This window comes from Sphaeramia orbicularis, chromosome 22 (assembly GCF_902148855.1).
Source record: "Sphaeramia orbicularis chromosome 22, fSphaOr1.1, whole genome shotgun sequence".
Lineage (NCBI taxonomy): Eukaryota > Metazoa > Chordata > Actinopteri > Kurtiformes > Apogonidae > Sphaeramia > Sphaeramia orbicularis.
This window is the reverse complement of record NC_043978.1, coordinates 32,632,134-32,651,653: the sequence shown is the minus strand read 5'-3', so window position 1 is coordinate 32,651,653 and position 19,520 is coordinate 32,632,134. Positions and strand designations below refer to the sequence as shown.

General features: G+C 37.3%; 2 protein-coding genes across 2 annotated transcripts in view; one reads left to right on the top strand and one right to left on the bottom strand.

Moving 5' to 3' along the window:
* Nucleotides 1–96: 96 nt before the first annotated feature.
* LOC115414332 (putative E3 ubiquitin-protein ligase UBR7) lies at nucleotides 97–10,445 on the bottom strand. The gene is made up of 11 exons (XM_030127641.1): nucleotides 10,227–10,445; nucleotides 9,777–9,910; nucleotides 9,628–9,688; nucleotides 6,826–6,921; nucleotides 6,675–6,728; nucleotides 6,487–6,592; nucleotides 5,038–5,183; nucleotides 1,557–1,751; nucleotides 831–987; nucleotides 653–714; nucleotides 97–549 (listed from the first exon to the last, which is right to left on the bottom strand). The coding sequence occupies exons 1-11, from the start codon at nucleotides 10,341–10,343 to the stop codon at nucleotides 466–468; spliced, it is 1,212 nt and encodes a 403-aa protein (XP_029983501.1). The 5' UTR covers nucleotides 10,344–10,445; the 3' UTR covers nucleotides 97–465.
* A 1,644-nt stretch (nucleotides 10,446–12,089) lies between these two features.
* Nucleotides 12,090–19,520, top strand: part of LOC115414331 (inositol-tetrakisphosphate 1-kinase) — a 33,680-nt gene continuing 26,249 nt past the window's right edge. The window contains exons 1-3 of the mRNA XM_030127640.1: nucleotides 12,090–12,296; nucleotides 12,755–12,905; nucleotides 16,690–16,714. Of these exons, the coding sequence (XP_029983500.1) occupies nucleotides 12,811–12,905; nucleotides 16,690–16,714 (120 nt within the window). The 5' untranslated portion in view covers nucleotides 12,090–12,296; nucleotides 12,755–12,810. The remainder of the gene's footprint in view (nucleotides 12,297–12,754; nucleotides 12,906–16,689; nucleotides 16,715–19,520) is intronic.

The following is a 19,520-nucleotide window of genomic DNA, read 5'->3' as shown; positions in this document are numbered from 1 at the left end:
TGATTTCATTGTTTTTGTCCACTACAAACAGTAACTTTATTAGGATGAAGTGTAAAACTCAAGTGTGACAGTCCTTCACATCATTTTTTTTTTTTCAAATTTGCACTCCACTGGGTTTAATACAATCAGAAAGTCAGTGCAACACGTTCACAGTAATGTATGCGGCAGCTACAAGTTAATGTGAAATATTCTCAGTATTACAGACAGTCTTTTCAAAGCATACAAAGCTAGAACAGAATTAAAGATGTATCAAATGTGCAAACAATGTCAAGTAAGAACAAACTTTCATTACAAAGTATTATAAGGCATCAATTTAGATTAACATGGACCTCAGTGTTCTTTTTTTTTTACAAGCTTCTAAATCACATTGGTTGCAGCAACAGATATTTTATTCAGCAGGAAGAAGTTACATTCATTGAAAGCACCACATGAACCAGGTATAAGATGGCAGCAGTGTCTTCACCGTTACTGGTTTCCAGCATTGGTTCTGCGCCTTTTTATATCCTGCAACTCATCAAAACACCGACGGACAACTTCTGCACTGACGGTCTGAAAGAGAAAAGGAAGGATGTGATCAGGATTACATTGAGATGAAAGAAAAAAAAAATGCACGCTGATGGGATGTGAATCAAACATTAAATGCTCTTCTCACCTTTCCTTTAGCTGCATACTGTTCTACAACACTTAAAATGGCAGTTTTCACCTCATTGACACCTAATGGGAGAAAACAGTTAGTCCACATAACATCTCAGTCAGTTTCACCTGCATGTTATCGTAGAAGAAAAACCAATTAAACACTGCGTTTTCCCCTGCGCCCTCTTCATGCTCACCGTAAATGACCTCCAGCTGCTGTGTACAACTCATTGAGTCTGTCAAAGCCATCAGTGGGTGGAGCCCGAACGGTTCATCGAAGCCTCTCTTCTCGTAGGCCAGGATGGTGTCGGACTGATCCATGAGGAAGGGCACCTGAGCAGCGACATAGGCCCTCTGTGCATCAAAACAACACAGCAGAGGAACATCAGCTCCACAGTATCCTTGTGTATCTCATACAGGGGTTGGACAAAATAATGGAAACACCTTAAAAAAATCAACAAAATATAATTTAATATGGTGTAGGTCCGCCTTTTGCGGCAATTACAGCCTCAATTCTCCGAGGTATTGATTCATACAACTTGTGAATTGTTTCCAAAGGAATTTTAAGCCATTCTTCAGTTAGAATACCCTCCAACTCTTTTAGAGACGATGGCGGTGGAAATCAACGTCTTACTTGAATCTCTAAAACTGACCATAAATGCTCAGTAATGTTGAGGTCTGGGTACTGTGCCGGCCATACGAGATGCTCAACTTCATTAGAATGTTCCTCATGCCATTCTTTAACAATTCTAGCTGTATGGATTGGGGCATTATCATCTTGAGGTGAAGGTGTTTCCATTATTTTGTCCAACCCCTGTAGATGTAGTGATATTTAGACCAGGATCACATGCAGAGCACACACCTGCACAGAGGCTTTCTGGTGTCCTTTGTCAAAGCCAACAGTATAATTATTTGTAACCCACCTTGCAGCTTATACAGGTGCAGAGCTTAGAACGCCAGCTGTAAGGCCAGAACACAGCCCCCTCCTTCGGCCTCTCCAACCCCTGGACCTGCAGCTCCTTTAGCCGGCACTCCACAGACACTTTGTTTGGTTTCACAAGGTCGCCTGTCATTTCCTCATGGGTCCGTTTGCAAGGAGAACTCCTGTTTACCGCTTCCTAAGACACAGATATAAAAGCAGAACATGGGCTGAGGGTCTGAGGTTTGCAGGTGGCAGGAGCAGGAGCATATGATCACACTTGGGCTGTGCGAAACATCTCCGCACACCACTGCAGACTCATCCGGGGAAGTCTCCAGGCGACTGACACAATGAGATGATTGGGCGATGAGAATCACCAGTTTACAGTAAGCTGTCCTGTGAAGCCTGGCCAAAGCCGTCTACAGAGCAGGAGAAGCAGTGCCTCATGGGTCATTTCTCCTGTAATTACCCAGAGGAGGGGAATGCACGATAACAGGAGCTGGAGGCTGTTCTGACTATAATCCGCTATTTACCCACCAGCTCCATCTAGTGGTAGGAAAAATACAGGCTTTTTCCAAATAAAATACATCCTATCAAGACTCATTTCAGTTCAGGGGCCACATTCAACCCAATATGAACCGAAGTGGGCCAAACGAGTGAAGTAATAACGGTGAAAAATTTAAATTACATTACAACAATGTTTACATCTGTAAAGCGTCCTTAAAAAATGTGAATAAAATGAACAACCTGAAATGTTTTAAGAAAAAGAAGTGCAATATTTTACAATATTATGTCTCAGTTTATCATTTGCACATGTGCATTACAACTTACAGGTCACAGTGGATCTACAAATACACAAAACATTTAGCAACAGGCAGAAGATTGTTAAAATTACACATACTTCTCTTAAGACATTTGAGGTTGTTTGTATTTGTTGAGGTTATTCACATTTTGTGTTAAAGGATAGTTTGTAAATGTCAACGTTTTTATGTAATTTTACTTTTTGTACTAAAACAAAGAGAAAAATTTGGAGTTGTTATTTGCAGGTTATAGTAGTATTTTACTGGTCTGATCCACTTCAGATCATATTGGGCTGTATGTGGAGCCTGACCTAAAATCCTTTTAACACCCCTGATTGTTAATATCTTCAGTGTAATTTTTGCATTTCACAAATTCATCCTGTTGGCCGGATTAGGCCCTTTGGCGGGCCGGTTTTGACCACGGGCCGTATGTTTGACACCAGTGGTATATGTAGTAATAATAAAAAGTGATGTCGACCTGATTCATGACAATATGACAACCACAGTAAATGCATAAATTTGTAAGAAAATGCATGACAATATTTATGTAAGACTACTCCTGTTGCTGTTCATAGTACATCTGTAAAAATCCTCCTGAGAACCAGGAAAGTAAACATTTTGGCTTTTTTTCTCCACATTAAATAATTGTCTTGATTGGAAAACTGTTTTTTTTTAATGGAACGTCCGTTGCAGTGGACAGCATCTTTTTTTTTTTACGTAAAGTTGTGAAATTCTTGTCCCCTACAGAGGACAAAAATACATTGCTGGGTCTGAAGATGATACAGCAAACATCCCATGACAACAAAAAACCTTAGGCCAATACAATCTGCCAACGCACAATTCCACAGAACACTCCACAGATCATCCAGAGAATTTTAACTAAGGTGAATTTAACACACCTCCATTCCCTCGAGCATATGTTTAACAGTCGTCTGTTGTTGTGAGATAAGGTTTTCTCTAGGTTTGTGGAGAGTTTAAGTACTTTATGTACTCTGGTCTAATTTTGGTACCTAATTTATTACAATATTCAGGATGAAGGCACACATTTCATCAATAACGGATTAACAAAATAACTTATTTCAAGAAAATATTAGGTTATTTGCTGGTCTTAAATTTTGCTGCTAAAGCTCTATTTGCATGGGACAAGCCTTACCTGTGAATCTCTGATTTCATTTAATTTATTCATTTCATTTCGAGCATTCACAGAATACATGTAAGTTAAAAATTTCAAAATCATTAATTTTCACTCAAAAAGGAGTGGGAAGAAGAAAAACTTATTTAATCCCACTCCCATTTCTCATCATCAGATAACTTAACATAACAGTTTAAATACTCACTCCTGTATTTAGACTTCAAGCAAGGACAATGAACAAAACAGGCCTATACCAAATTAGAATTAACTCATTCGACAGTATTTACATTATATAACCAAAATGATCATTTGAAATAGACTGTGGTCTTAATCCTGTACAAATGTCTATAATTTATAAAGTAAAAATTCTACCGAAAATTACCTACCCTATGGCAGCAAAGACAGGTTCTGTATTAATATCAACAACTGTAAGATTTGGTGGGATTTGCAACAGTTTTTGTTTCCTCTGCAAATTCATTGAGTCTGTTTCCTGTTTGACAATTATGAGGATTGGCTGGTGATGATACATGAAAGTTATAAAAGTGTTCTGGGTACAAATTCAGGAGGCTGGTGTGATATAACCGAATAGACACTGAAAGAACAAATATTTCAAAGGATTATGAGATAGATGGCATGCATGGCTGCTACAGTAAGGACTTTATTTCTATCTTTCAGCAGTCATATCTGTACAGGGTGGGGAAGCAAAATTTACAATATTTTGAGGCAGGGATTGAAAGACAGTGTATGACCAATTAGTTTATTGAAAGTCATGAGAATTTATTTGCCACAAGAAAATTTACATGATAGAAAATGTTTTTATTCTATGTGTCCTCCTTCTTTCTCAATAACTGCCTTCACACGCTTCCTGAAACTTGTGCAAGTGTTCCTCAAATATTTGGGTGACAACTTCTCCCATTCTTCTTTAATAGTATCTTCCAGACTTTCTCGTAATAGTTTTGCTCATAGTCATTCTCTTCTTTACATTATAAACAGTCTTTATGGACACTCCAACTATTTCTGAAATCTCCTTTGGTGTGACGAGTGCATTCAGCACATCACACACTCTTTGACGTTTGCTTTCCTGATTACTCATATGGGCAAAAGTTTCTGAAAAGGTATGGATAATAGTGTTAGGTATGATTATGACATCAATATATGTTTGGTTTCAAAACAATTGACATAGTGCCTGCTGAGAAAAAACAATTAAATGTTCATTGTAAATTTTGCTTCCCCACCCTGTATGTAGCAAATGTTCTTAACATTAGAATGAGAAAATAGTGTCAGGAAATTCAAATCAACACTAAATTTTGCTTTTCACATGTGAATTTGCTACATGAAACACAGACATTGGGGGTTATACTAGTCCTATGTGAACACAGTGGTGGGAAAATCCTGAAAACAATGCAAAAACGTTCCAATAAACTATAATTTGAATTCACTTGAAGGGATTCTGGATGTTCTGTTCTATAAATCAAACACATAGTGAGCAAAAAACACTGAAAACTGCTGGAAACGGACATAATCCATGCTCATCCATTAATAATATTTCTTACCTCTTGCTTCTTTTGCTCAGTACTGGTGGAAGGTTCCTCATTCCCATTTCTGTGACTGGGTCCAGAGGTTTCTTCCTTGTCTTTGGAGTCCTCAACATCAACTTCCCCCTGCTCCTCAGGCTGACTCGTGTTTACCACTGGTGGCACTAAAGGGCAAGGACACACATATTTAATGCTTAATGTTTTGTTTTTTTTTAATTATTTTGAATATAACATTAAAACCAAACCACAAAAAAAGAGATGTATAAAAAGAAAGGAAAACATTTGATAAGGAGCGGGATGAAGTTTAATTTATAATCTCCTACCCCCTTACCCCATCCTTCTACCTATCCTAAATTCCTATGTCAGATCTCATAAGGAACTCAAAAATCCTACATATATCAGACTAAATTCTGACTAAGCACAAAACATAAAAATACTATACATATCAAGGATAGACTCTGTCCATTTTGCAACAGCTTTTCACATCAAAACAAACTGTCCCTTTTGTAGCAGTAATAATACCCATATCGAAAACAAAAATAAACTGTCCATTTCATGACAATACAAAAATCTGAATGAACTGTCAATTTCTTAGCAGTAATATACATATCAAAACTAAACTCTGTCCAATTCATAACAATAATACAAAAATCAAAATAAACTCTCCATGTCTGCAAAGTAGTGCACATATGGATTTGTCTATGCCACAGGTGTCAAATATGCGGCCCGGGGGCCAAATCCAGCCCGCCAAAGGGTCCAGTCCGGCCCTGGGGATGAATTTGTGAAATGCAAAAATTACACTAAGATATTAACAATCCTTTTAGTTCAGGTTCCACATTCAGACCAATTCAATCTCAAGTGGGCAGGACCAGTCAAATACTATCATAATAACATAATATTACATAATGACATAACAATAATAATAATAATAATAATAATAATAATAATGACAACTCCAAATTTTTCTCTTTGTAAACGTAAATATTTCCATGTATTTACACTAAAACAAAGTGTATTTCGCAAAAACCTGAGCAAATATGAACAGCCTGAAATGTCTTAAGAGAAGTAAGTACAATTTTAACAAGATTCTGTCTGTTATTAAATGTTTTGTGTATTTGTAGATCCACTGTGATCTGTAAGTTATGATGTACATGTGTAAATGATAAACTGAAGCAGAATATTGTTAAAATTACACTTATTTTTTTCAGTTTGTTCATATTATTCACATCTTTTGAAAGGATAGTTTATAGATGTAAACTTTTTCATAATGTAAATTTACTTTTTTTGCTCTAAAACATAGAGAAAAGTTTGGAGTTGACATTATTTATATATTATTTTGTTATTATTTTACTGGTTCGGCCCACTTCAGATCAAATTTAGCTGAATGTGGCCCCTGAACTAAAATGAGTTTGACACCCCTGGTCTATGCCAAGGTGACATCAGCAGTAGCTAAGAAGGGTCATTCACCTGCAAAATGAGCAGCGTAGGTCCACAGGAACGGAGCTTTGTTCATGCAGGCCTCGCACACCATCTCCTCCAGCTCCTCAGGTTCCGTTAAAGTACAACCTAAGTGCTGTTAAAGTTACACAAAGTGATGAGAATGAACACACAGCGCATAGAAATTTGAATTAAAGGCGTACATGATTTATGCTTACCCGAGAATGGAACCAGTCCTCACAGATGACGCACTGTATCATCTCATCGTTGACCTATTGTGTAAGTATGTGGGGTTTTTTTTGGTTAAGTGACAAATTGCGATAAAAACCTAAAAAGATCATTTAAGGAGGATTAAAAACAAAGCTGTACCTGGTCGTCTGTGTCTGGATAAGGCCTGTCACATGTGCAGTAGCAGCCGTTGAAGTTGTGATTGTACAGATTTTTAACATTTTCTTCATCTTTTGACTGTGAAAACAAGAAATAAAACAATTTAAACAATCAAAACCGTCTCTCCAAAGGGTCCGATCCGGCCCGTAGGATGAATTTGTGAAATGCAAAAATTACACTGAAGATATTAACCCTTTCATGCATAGTGGTCACTACAGTGGACAGCTATTCTACAGCTGTTCTCTTGTATGTTCATGGATTTTGTTGTTCTTTTCGTTGTTTTGTTTTTTTTTAACGCATATCTTTATTAAAGTTTTAAGACACTACATATCTTTTCTGACATGAATTGGTAACATTATGTAGATCTCTCCTGAGGATAAACCCCCAGAATCACAAGCCTTCCCCACAGTTTTCATACAATTTATCAGTAAATACATGTTTCTGTGTGTCAAAAATTAAACGTGTGGTGTCCAGCTGAGTGGATATTTTTGCAACTTCATGAAAAATAGGTTCATAAGAATTTTTTTTGTCATTATTACTTTTTTTTTTAAATGTATTTTTTAAATTTTTTTAAAATTATTTTTATTTAATTAATTTTTTTTATTTATTTTTCAGAAGAAAATTTTCAATCACATTGTTTTTTTCATGCCTAAAGAGGCATAAAAACACTCAGGAAAAAAATTTGATTAAGGTTCTCATAATTCGTGCATGAAAGGGTTAACAACTATGGATGTCAAGCTTTTTTGAGCAGGGATCACATTCAGCCCAATTCAATCTCAAGTGGATCACACCTGTAAAATACTACCAAAATAAACTATAAATGAAGGAACTCAAACATTTTTTTCTCTATGTTTTGGTGAAAAAAAACAACCCTATCCTTTCACAAAAAAATGTGAAAAACCTGAACAAATAAGAATAACCTAAAATGTTTTATAAGAAGTGCAATTTTATAATAATATTATACTTGTTACTAATGTTTCATGCCTTGGTAAATCTGTATTAATGCAATCTGTACGTTGTAAAATACATCTGTTAAGATAAGATGATGGATATTGTTAAAATTACACATATTTTTCCTCGGGAATTTTCAGGTTGTTCATTTTTTTCATTGGACTTTCTACAAGTTAAATTCAGGACTTTTTAACACCTTTTTAAGACTATTTAGAACAGAATTTAATGACCATTTCATGGCCATAATTGCAAAAATTCGTAAATTGAATCTAGGAAAATGTATTTATTTACTCCAACACCTTGATTCCCACTGTTCAGAGTCATTTCTCACCAAGGGCTGCAAAGTCAGCGATAACTGGTTCCTAATTTCAGTATAAATTGTTGGGTTGGAACGGGTGGAACTGAGTCGACTAACGTTAGTTCCTTTGCAGCTTGGACATTTAACAGACATATTTAAACACAACACAGCGAGCAAGTTTATGGCAACATAACTTAAGACCAATCTTATCAAATTTTACTTTTTAAAGACTTTTCTAAGGTATTAAATGCAGGTTTGTAAATTCAAGACCTTTAAGACTTTGTAAGACCCCGAGGGAACCCTGTTCATGTTATTCACATTTCATACTGTAATTTAACTTTTTTCACTCTTAAATATAGAGAAAAGTTTGGAGTTGACATCATTTATAGGTTATTATATTATTATTTTACTGGTCCAGCCCTTTTGAGATATATTGAGCTGAATGTGGCCCCTAATTTACAGTCGCAAAAAAAATTATTAGACCACCCTTGTTTTCTTCAATTTCTTGTTCATTTTAATGCCTGGTACAACTAAAGCAGGGGTGTCAAACTCATTTTAGTTCAGGGGCCACATTCAGCTAAATTTGATCTGCAGTGGGCCGAACCAGTAAAATAATAACATAATAATATATAAATAATGTCAACTCCAAACTTTTCTCTATGTTTTAGAGCAAAAAAAGCAAATTTACTTATGAAAAGGTTTATATCTATAAACTATCCTTTCAAAAGATGTGAATAATATGAACAAACTGAAAAAATAAGTGTAATGTTAACAATATTCTGCCTCAGTTTATCATTTACACATGTACATTATAACTTACAGATCACAGTGGATCTACAAATACACAAAACATTTAATAACAGACAGAATATTGTTAAAATTGTACTTACTTCTGTTAAGACATTTCAGATTGTTCATATTTGCTCAGGTTTTTGCGAAATTCTACTTTGTTTTAGTGTAAATACATGAAAATATTTACATTTACAAAGAGAAAAATTTGGAGTTGTCATTATTTCTATGTTATTATGATAGTATTTTACCAGTCCTGCCCACTTGAGATTGAATTGGTCTGAATGTGGAACCTGAACTAAAAGGATTGTTAAAATGTTAGTGTTATTTTTGCATTTCACAAATTCCTCCCCAGGGCCGGACTGGACCCTTTGGCAGGCCGGATTTGGCCCCCAGGCTGCATATTTGACACCTGCGAACTAAAGGTACATTTGGACAAATATAATGATAACAACAAAAGTAGCTCATAAGAGTTTAATTTAAAAAACTGATATCTTGACATTTTCCATGGTTTTCTTGATAATAACCAAAATCACTTCTGTTCTTATATCAATAGCTATGGCATTGTACTGACAAAACAGTGCTTTTAGGCATTCCATGTTTTTTTTTTTTCTGTCTGTTTTAGTGACATGATACACACAGGAGTTAGTACTTCCTTGCATAACCATTGTTTATGATGAATTTTGATGGTCTAAGAATTTTTTCTGCAACTGTAGATGGTACATATTCTGTTGAGGAGGACTCACAGGAATCAGCTGGCACTGAAACTCTCCAAACTTCCCATTTCCACAGTCACAGCGAAAATTTCTGCACAAAAAAAGTGTGAGGATTAGGAAAGGACTTTGGAAAATTCAGCAAAATATGTGGATTTGATCAGTGTAACAATAAAGAATACCTTTTAGTATACAGCTCAAAGACATCATGTCCATCATGGCAATTATTAGCACAGGCCAGACACACTCCAGCAGGCTCTTCAGCATTGGGAGTGCAGGTGTTGCAGGCAAACACAGCTTGTCTCTTCACATAACCCTGCAACAAAACACACAGGGGTGTTAATTCACACTATACAGATGAGTACTGAGGGTATGGGCTGCGTTATAATAGTGTGGAGTACATTTAATCTGCTTTGATGGGTTCTCAGGCATTAGGGGACATGCAAACACACAACTGAATTTCACTTCTGCAGAAAATGCAAAACCTTTAAGGAGATTAGTGTAGAAATAACACAAGTGTAGTGTTGATCTTAAACCTAAACAGCAGCATTTGCATGACTATAAACAAAGCCACAGTGCAGGATGGGAAGGTGAGATGGCTGCAGAAATGCGGTGCACGAAGCTCTTCTTACCCGGGAATAAGAGCAGTTATTTCCGTCGCTTCCGATCAAAACACTAAGTGCACCCTCCAATTCTTCTCGGTTTGCAAGAAAATACTCCACGTCTGAGTCTGTATTATTTGATTCCATTCTGACTCGGGACAAAAGCCAGGACACAAACAGTCAATAAGAACTGTTCCGGGCGGGAGTTTGGGCGCAGACCACGTGGAGGAAGTGGCGCAAGATCCGGATCAGCACCAATCACCTGCTCCGATGGTGGTCGATGGGGTGTGAAGGAGTCTGAAGGAGGGTGTTGGTGGGAATAAAGGTGGTGGTGGTAGTAAACAAGTCAGACCAGCTGGACGGAATTTCTACAATGAGTTTTGTTTCTCGAGTCAAATCTATTCATGTTCATTCACAGACAGAGAAAATGAATGAATGGGGTTTCAGTCCTGTGCATTTTTGGTTAAGTCACAGTGATTTTTGGTTAAGTCTGTCTATTTATTTATGCTTTTTATGAATAAATCCTGATTCACGATGACAGTTTATCAATGTTAGTTTATTCAATGAATCACTGGTGCAGGATTTAACCTATTTTTGCTGAAATAAAAGTAGCAACAGATACCACAGTGTGAAAAAAAATCTGTTACAAAAATATTACAAAATATATTAGAATATCTTTAACGTATCCCAGAGTAGAATGAAAAATATTGGATTATTCATTCATTACTTCAGTGGTGATCTTCAGACAAAATGGCTCTTTTTATGTACTTACTGTATGTACTTTTTTTTTTTTTTTTTTTTTTTTTTTTTTTACATACGGTTATGTAGCTTGATTCATAAAAAAAGTTCTTGTTTGTTTTATTTTATGTATCTTATAGTCAACATATAACTGTCAGATAAATGTAGCCATAGATATGGTATTTTGTTAAATGGGGGCAAAAAATATATGATTGTTCTTTCTGCGCCTTTTCATCCATAATGTGAGCAATTTGCTGAAATGTAGAAGCAGATTTTTTTTCTGCATCTTTCTGTTTTAATTGCATTTTTATTTTTATGCATAACATAAATCAATTAAAACTATTTTTTTTTTTTTTTTTTTTTAATACAAACCCCTCTGTTACATCCTTTTCAAGAGAGGGCATTGTTGTTGTTGTCAGATTTAACAGTCTATTAAACAGACCTTACCTACAGTATTATCTGCACGTATGGGAAAGACAGAAAAAAACAATTCTGAGTAGGAATCATGTTTTCCAATGGATGGCGCCACCGTGACATGTTTATGCAAGGCTGAACCAGTACAGAGAATAGTACAACCATAGTGTGGCTGTTACCATTATGCAAGCTGCAGCAGGCCTGAAAAGATCAGCTCCACATCCACGCTGCAAATAGTTTGCATAAAAACAAGAAACCCTAACTTGTCCACAGTCTGTCTGAATAAATCTTGCTGTAATCAAAGAGAATAAAAGTGAGTGAGAAGTTCTCCGACCGCATCCCGGTCGCATTTACTGGCTTTAGAGAGGGTGGGAATTCTCTAACACACAACACAATAAAGTCATTTGAATTAGCTTACCCTTGATTGCTCTCACCCTAATGAATCTTACATGAATTCACCTTGAAAAACAATTCTAGAAGTGACTGTGCTGCTATTTTTCTCTCAAAGCGGGTGGACATGACAGCTATATGTCGATAAGTGTGAATTGAGAACTGCAGTGATTGTTATGATTTAGCTCAAGCCTCCCCAGTCGACCTTTTGCTTCATATTATAGTTCATGTATCACTGACTATCTCTTGTCATAAAAAGGGGGATCGGCACTGATAGCAGCTTTTAGAATAAAAAAAGGCGGGCGTTGTATTTTCCGAGGGTCACGTGAAGGCAGCATCAGTCTCCTGGATCCTGGGTGTGTGCAGTCAGTAGAGCTGTGAGTCTGACAGAGAATACACCAGGAACATCTCAGCGTGAGTCCAGCTGTGCCTGTCATCTGTCACCTACTTTGAAAACTTCTACTCTTCCTGAAACGGGCGGACAGAGAATGGGAAACTATCCGAGCTAGTTTCCGAAGAGGACACAGATTCAAGGGAGAACAGTGCTAAAACTACCAGGTTAGTTAGCTCACAACAGCCTCTCGTTGCCTGTTTTATTCGTAGTTGCTTCATCTTTGAGCTAAACACTCGTGGTCAGATAATTCAGTGGATATTTAAAAGTCGTGTGAATTTGTTTGACTAGCTAACATTGGGCAGCGCTGTTAGCAAGCTAGCATAGGTCTCCTAATTGCATGCCATCGGTTAGCAATGCAGATTGTCAGTGCCAGCTAGCCAGCTAGCGTTAGCAACTGAGGTTAGCCAAAGGGGGTCAGTGCGTGTGATTGGCTGATGCTGGACCATACTTAGTGTAACATTACGGTTGGAAATTAGTTCATGCTAACCATGGCACGTTGAGCTGCAGGTAATAGACCAACAGTATTAACCTCCATACTTGTGGTTGTGCTTGTCGTGAAGTCCTCCTCTGTCTGTCCCGGTGGGCTGCCTTCACATTACGCGGTGTTTTCTCTGTTGTGCAGGTTGAGCCTTCGGTCACATCATTTACCTCCAGAGCAGGAACAGGGGCACGGTGGAGATGCAGACCTTCCTGAAAGGCCGGAGAGTCGGCTACTGGCTCAGCGAGAAGAAGATGAAGAAACTGAATTTCCAGGCCTTTGCTGATTTGTGTCGGTATGTGATAAAAGTCCCAAATTTATCCCGTGTTGGTCAAATGATGTGGAGTCAACCAACATCTTGACACACTATGTTAACACTGTGTTCCTACTCTTTCATCATTCATTATTTATGCCATAGTGAATTAAGAAGTGCATTGATACACAGACCTCATGTTGCAAGGATTAACTTCTTGATATAAACTTTTTGGTTTGTACACAGCATGTACTGTATTTCCTGCCTTTGCTGTTCAACATTTGAGGTTTTCCAGTTGATAAGGCTTGCGGCCACTGTGCTGCAGACACTTCATAAAATAATACGCATAAATGGCCCAAGGAAAAGGTTGCATTGGAACAAATCCTGTGTTGTATTTTGTTTGTTATGTCTTGAGTCAGTGCTTGTTGAGACATGGTGCTCCAAGCAAAAAAACGACAGGCGGAGGGAATGTGTGTAGGTAGGACTGCTGACAGTGGCCTGAGGTGCATGTGTAACAGGACGAACAGCTAAAACAGGTGTTATGTATTAAGTTAGTGTTCCTGCAACATGAGACGTCACGGCAGGTGTGTTTGTGAATTGAGAGAATGGCTGTTTCAATTCATTTCTCTGCAGCAACCTATAAATCAAAATCTGTTCATATCTCATCCTTAGTTAACCTTAAACTGCGTCCTATCATACTGTGTGTCATGAGACATTTCAGTATTAGTACTTGTCTCTGTGGTCATCTAATAAAATAGACTTATCTGTCTAAATCCTCAGCCGTAAAGCGAATATATTCAAGGATGTGTTTTCTCTGTATCCTAGATTTGTTCTGGTTCCCTAGTCTTGACAGAGGCAGCTATGTCACATTGTTGCATGTTATCTTGTTATAGCTTATCCATCTCCAGCAGAGTAAAGGGTTATATAAGCTGTTATAAAGTAGGGCATGGATTTTCTCAGAAGACATGACTTTGGGGAAGTGAACTTACCCTCGCACAGATTTACAAACACGCGTATAGAATGTGATATTGGGGAGGGCTTTGAGGAATGTCTTATCTCTTGTTGCTACATCGCTACCCACGCTCTAAGGGCTGCACCTATTCAGAAAACATAGACGTTAAAAGAAAAGAAAGTAGCTGATAGTGATGGAGAGTTTTTTCTACCAGTAAATGTCCATGAGTGATTTTCACCTTTACAAGCAGCCTCACAAAGCAACCTGATTCATCCAGCACAGATTACTACGCTGTAATCCACCAAACATTTTTAATCTCTTCATAAACCTTCAAGCAACACCCTTACCCTCCCTTCCTGCCCACCCCTTCCCCCCCTGAGCTGTGCTGAAGGCTGTTTAATACATACAACGGGTATCAAGAAGTGGTGTTTGTGAGCAAAGATGTAGGCGATCGAGTCACATTAATAGCCTTTACTCAAGAGCAATGAATTCACTTAAATGGAAAAAACATACACCACACATGTCTGCTTTTGCTGTCCTTTCTTTTACTTACTCACTGAAACTCATCTACTTCTCTTTTTTTTCTTGCATTTCCCCAAGCATATAGCATTTTAGAAAACAAAAGTCATTCTAAAGAGGAAGGAAAGGATGGAACAAAGATAACCTTTCTGTGTATCACTCTAATGTAAATAGCATCTTCCTTTTTTTTTAATTTAATTTTTTTAATATTATGTGTTTACAACAACTGACCAGGTTTTCAGTGCAGCTTCATGTGTGATGCAGCTGACATTGTGAGTGCTTCAGTGTTGAGTCTGCCCTGTCGTGTGCAGCTGGACTTCGAAAGACTCCTGCTGATCACTGGCTACACTCAGCAATGCTTCAGAGCCACTTCAGGTTTTGTTTGTCAAAATTCAGCGTCCTCAAGAACAGCCAAATCAAGCCTCAGTGGATCATATGAAAATATTGTTGTTCCATCATGTCAAGGCGAGGCCACTTCACTCTGGGGCAACTAGTCTGATGACATTACATTGAACTCCATCTACTGCATGCTTGCATGTATTCTTCCTCTTAACAGTGTTTGGGATTTGTTAATGATTCATTTGCCTGTCAGTGAGTTGTTCTGTAATCAAATTTATGGCTTATTCAAATGAACGTGATTACTTTCAAATCTGGTCAGTATCACAAAGCAACATTTTTCAGCCCAAACCAGTATAACAGCTTTTTCTGGTTGAGCTGCTTTACTGGTCTCCACCTGTAACAACAGTGCAATAGGAATGCATAATTAAGTCATACAGAAGTTCAGCAGCTTTTCAAAGCAGTCTTCAGCAGTTCATTGCACTATATCTCTACTGTTCAACATTCATTCATTATCTTAACATCATTTGCTGATTTGGCAATTTTCAAATCCACCCACAGTAAACTTTGTAACTAGTGCTCATATACTGTTAATCTTAACTGTTAACAGTCATATCTGCAGTATATCATTAAATACTCACTTTATTGCTAGATTTATAGAACACATGCTACTACGACTTCAGTGGAATTAATTAAAACAAAGTGTTTTGGCTTTCAATACATTCCCGTGTTCTTGTGTGTCCAACCTATTCAAAAGGATCTGACCCTGTCCTGCTTCTCTGGTGGGTCTTCTCTCCTCATCCCTTTCAGACAGTTGTTTGTACAACAATGTAACTCAGGAGACAATCTCCATATCTGAGATGGAGACGAAACCAAAGGCCTCATTCACACCACATGAAACACACACGCTGTAGTATAAAATATCCACATTGTTGTGAGGCAGTGAACAGCTACACTGCTGTAACCTCAAAAACAACCAGAATGGACTGGCTTCTCTGATGGTTCTTAACTGGTTTATTTTCCCCATTGTAAATTCCACAAAGCATGAGATGTGATGTTTTGGCCATACATGTGCGTGCATGTGTGCGTGCGTGTGTGCGTGCGACCACATCTACTTGACTTGACAAGCCAGCTTTACAAGCATTATGTAAAGAGGCCTCTCTTCCATTTTCTGACTAACATTTACAAACAAACAAGTGGTGTTGTTGTCTAGACAAACTGTTGTTAAAATTGGATAAGAGTTTTTACAATTAAATTTATGCACAGAAGGCCACCATCTTAAATACTGCTTTTAAGAGTTACAGATGCAAGCTTAACAGGTTCTGCATGTGCACAGTGTAATAGTGTACTATGATAGATCAGGCAGCTCCATTCTTGTAAGGGTCTGTTGGTTGCCAAGCAACTGATTTTTACCCAAAGACTGGTATTTTTGTGCTGTGTCTGAAAAGTAGAATGTTCTCCAGCTCTGGGGTGGGACTTCATATTTGGATCACAGTAGTCCTATTCTGCTGTCCTGCTATCACACAAATTTACTGAATGATTAAGTCCATTCTTAATGTAGAGCATGTTTTATATTTGTGTCAGCTCATGTCTTCTCTCTTGGACTGTGCTGTCTAATTGTTAACAATGTAAATGAGCCTCTTTTCAGTTTCTCTGTCAATGGGGAACTGTTCTGACATGCATTTACATGAAGACAAAAAGGAATCTTCACTCTATAAAGGAAGGAAACCCAGTTAGATTTCACGAGTCAACTTTCACCATCGAAGTATTCCATTGCTTGGCTTTTGGTTTCTTTATAGTCCAGACATTTCCTGTCCTTGAGTTTGTAGCTTACATACCTGACATAGTGTTATAACAGAGTGCGGACATTTCACCTACAGTACCTGTCATTGCACAAATACATCACACATTGTGTCTCTTATGCCTTAACGCTGCTTTTGATGATTGACAGTGTCTATCTATGACTGGTTCTGTTTGTTTTATATTTGTAATGAATGTTTCTTTTGTGTTCTTTTTTAGGAAAAGAGGAATTGAAGTTGTTCAGGTAAGTTGACAGCACGTTTTGTCTGTTTCCGTTTGTTGTTGCCTCATGAGCGAAGCAGTCATTTATTGTCATAGGAAGAAACAGGAAGTTTGAACTCTTATCTAAAGGCTGAAGTGAGTACTGAAACTAAACCATTAACTGGCTTTACATTTATCACATTTGGTGTAAACTATTGTCAGTCTGTTCCCTCCTACGTATATGATGGGCTGTAGTTGCTATACAGGCTGCAGTGCTATTCAGTGTGTAAGCATCATTAGTCACTGTCTGCCAGAGCAGGGAGTGTTAATTGTTAAGCTGTGATGCAACACAATCCAGTGTGATATTTCAACACCTGCCCTAAACTGTCTTAACTCCATTGTGTGCTGGTTGGTTCTGTGTTTTCTGTGGGCAGTGGCTTCTTCTCTGTGGTTGTGTGTGACTAAAGTGTTGAATGTTTTCAGTATAAGGGGTCACTCCTTGTTGTATCTGACAGCATTCACACACACCTATGGTAATAATAATTAATATTAAACTGAATAAATTCAAGAACTCTTGAGTAGTAGAGATTTCTGAGCTTAAAATGAGTTTATTTTAGCTACAGTCTGGATGGCTGTACATAGAAAATTCCTACGCTCTCTCTTTATAAATGATGAAAATGGCTCAAAGCCTTTAACAGTGTGTTTATTGGTTTCAGTAAGTAACAATGATAAAAAATGCATTTAGGCATTAAACTATTTTTGAGACAACTTCCAAATTAAATTTTCTCTACCTTTAACCCTTTCTAAGTGATTTATCACCATTTATTATAATATTATCCTCTGCATTTTGCATCTTTTTTTTCCAATAAAACCTAGGAATTTATCTTTTTTTTTAAAATTAGCTTAACATAGTCACAAGATCCTCAGGGTAAATTCAAAACAGAAACCTGGAAGGAAAAAAATGCCTTTTTTGGCAAAATATATTATTAACTGAACATAAAAACAACTTTCTACAACCAATATTATTACTACATAGGTTTTTATTGGGGAGTCAGTGTTGCAGGAGATGACAGTGTTTCCATTTTCTCTCCGGAGCCTCTGAACATCAAAATGGGTCATGTGTGATGCTGCAGAAAAGCTAAAAAAACAAAACAAAAAACCTCCCTTTCACTTTAATTCTTAAAATGTACTGATAGAATTAGTGCCTCAGAAGTTGTTTAACTTTTAGGCCTAATATCAGATGCTTTTGGATGATGGTGGCTGTTTAGGTCTTTGAGGGCTAAGTGCTTAAAAAGACCAGAGATAGGCTGATTAAGCTTTTTGGCTGATTTCACTTTTTACAAACTATTGGTATAAACAGATTTTGGGTTCTCAACTGGAGTTGCCTTTGGGGAAAATGACTAATAAAAAAAAATTAAATAAAAAAAAAAATAACTAAATTAAAAAAAAAATTACACCTAGAGATTAGATTTTGCAGTTTCACGTTTACTGATTTACTTTTAAGTTTAGTGAACCAAATGTATTTTTCATTTAGGCACAGTGCTGTGCAAAAGTCTTAGGCCAACATTGGGTTTGTTTGTATAGTTGTAATAACCACACATCTACATTTGTCCATCTCTGTATTAAGATGCAGTGTGGATACGTGGGAAGTACAGCATTTAAAAACAAAAGTTTCAGGGGAAAGAAACTGTGTTTATTAAGTGGTAGTATTTAACCCTTTGTTCAGACAGTATTCAGATTTACTGCATGAATTTTGTGATGTTTCATACCAGGTTTCATTCAACACATCAGATGTTTATAACTGTGCTGGTTCATGTCATGGGGACATAAGTCATTAATCTGGTCAGATAGTCCCTGTATTTTCTTGTTGTATACAAAGAAAAGAGAATACGAAATAAATATATATGATCAGCCCTGGTAAAAACAACTATGTAGACTTGGTCAAAGACTTTTGCACAGTACTGATGTTAAGTTTAACAGTTACCTACTTTATGGTGAAGTCAAAGGAGTGATATCAGCCAATTAATCTGCTGTCAGCTTTTTCCTATTAAATACTATTTGTAAGATATTGACATTTAGAATTCTACAGTGTATTGGCCCCTATATTTTTTTCATACAACATAGTAACTGAGTTGTTACAGGCTTTTTACAGATGATTAGTCATTACTTATGTTGTTCTGAGTGATGTGAAAATGCAAAAAATAATAAATGGCCTGTCTCTAGTAAGTAGTTAGATGTAGTAAAGGATGGATGCTCCTAGTGCTGAGTTATGTTCAAGCAAAAACAGGCCCCAGGGTAGAAAAAGTGGCTGTATACTATACTTTGTAGAAAACACAGCACATACACGGTAGCGTAGTAACTATTGTTTCTAAGTCCTCAGAGCGCAGTGCTGAAAAGTGCTCATCAGCTAAAGTGTTCTCTTCAATTGACAGGGAAATTATCCTGTCTCTTGTGCTGTGTGCTCTGATTTAATGCAGCCTCTGGTCTTCTTGGGGGTTCTTTTTCCCTTTCACTTTGAGGTTATTTTTTTTTCCTCTCACTGTGCTGACAATATCAGCAAACCCAGAAAATAGCCTTGTCCTGGGAATAGTCCCAAAATAAGCAGGGTTTTGTTTGTCACTGTGCTTTCAGTCCCTCTTGGGAGGCAGCAGATCTACAAAGACCCTCACCGAGGAGTACCCCAGGCCTTGAACAGCTCTCTGGTCTTCAGGTTCTCTCTTGTTCTAGGGCTACCTGTTGTCTGCGGGGCTTTTGTCTCCCCACAAATCAGCATAAGCCTCTATATTTTTAGCTGGGTTGTCACTGCCTATTGCGAGAGCTTAGTTCACACAGATAACCAAGAAGTGGTT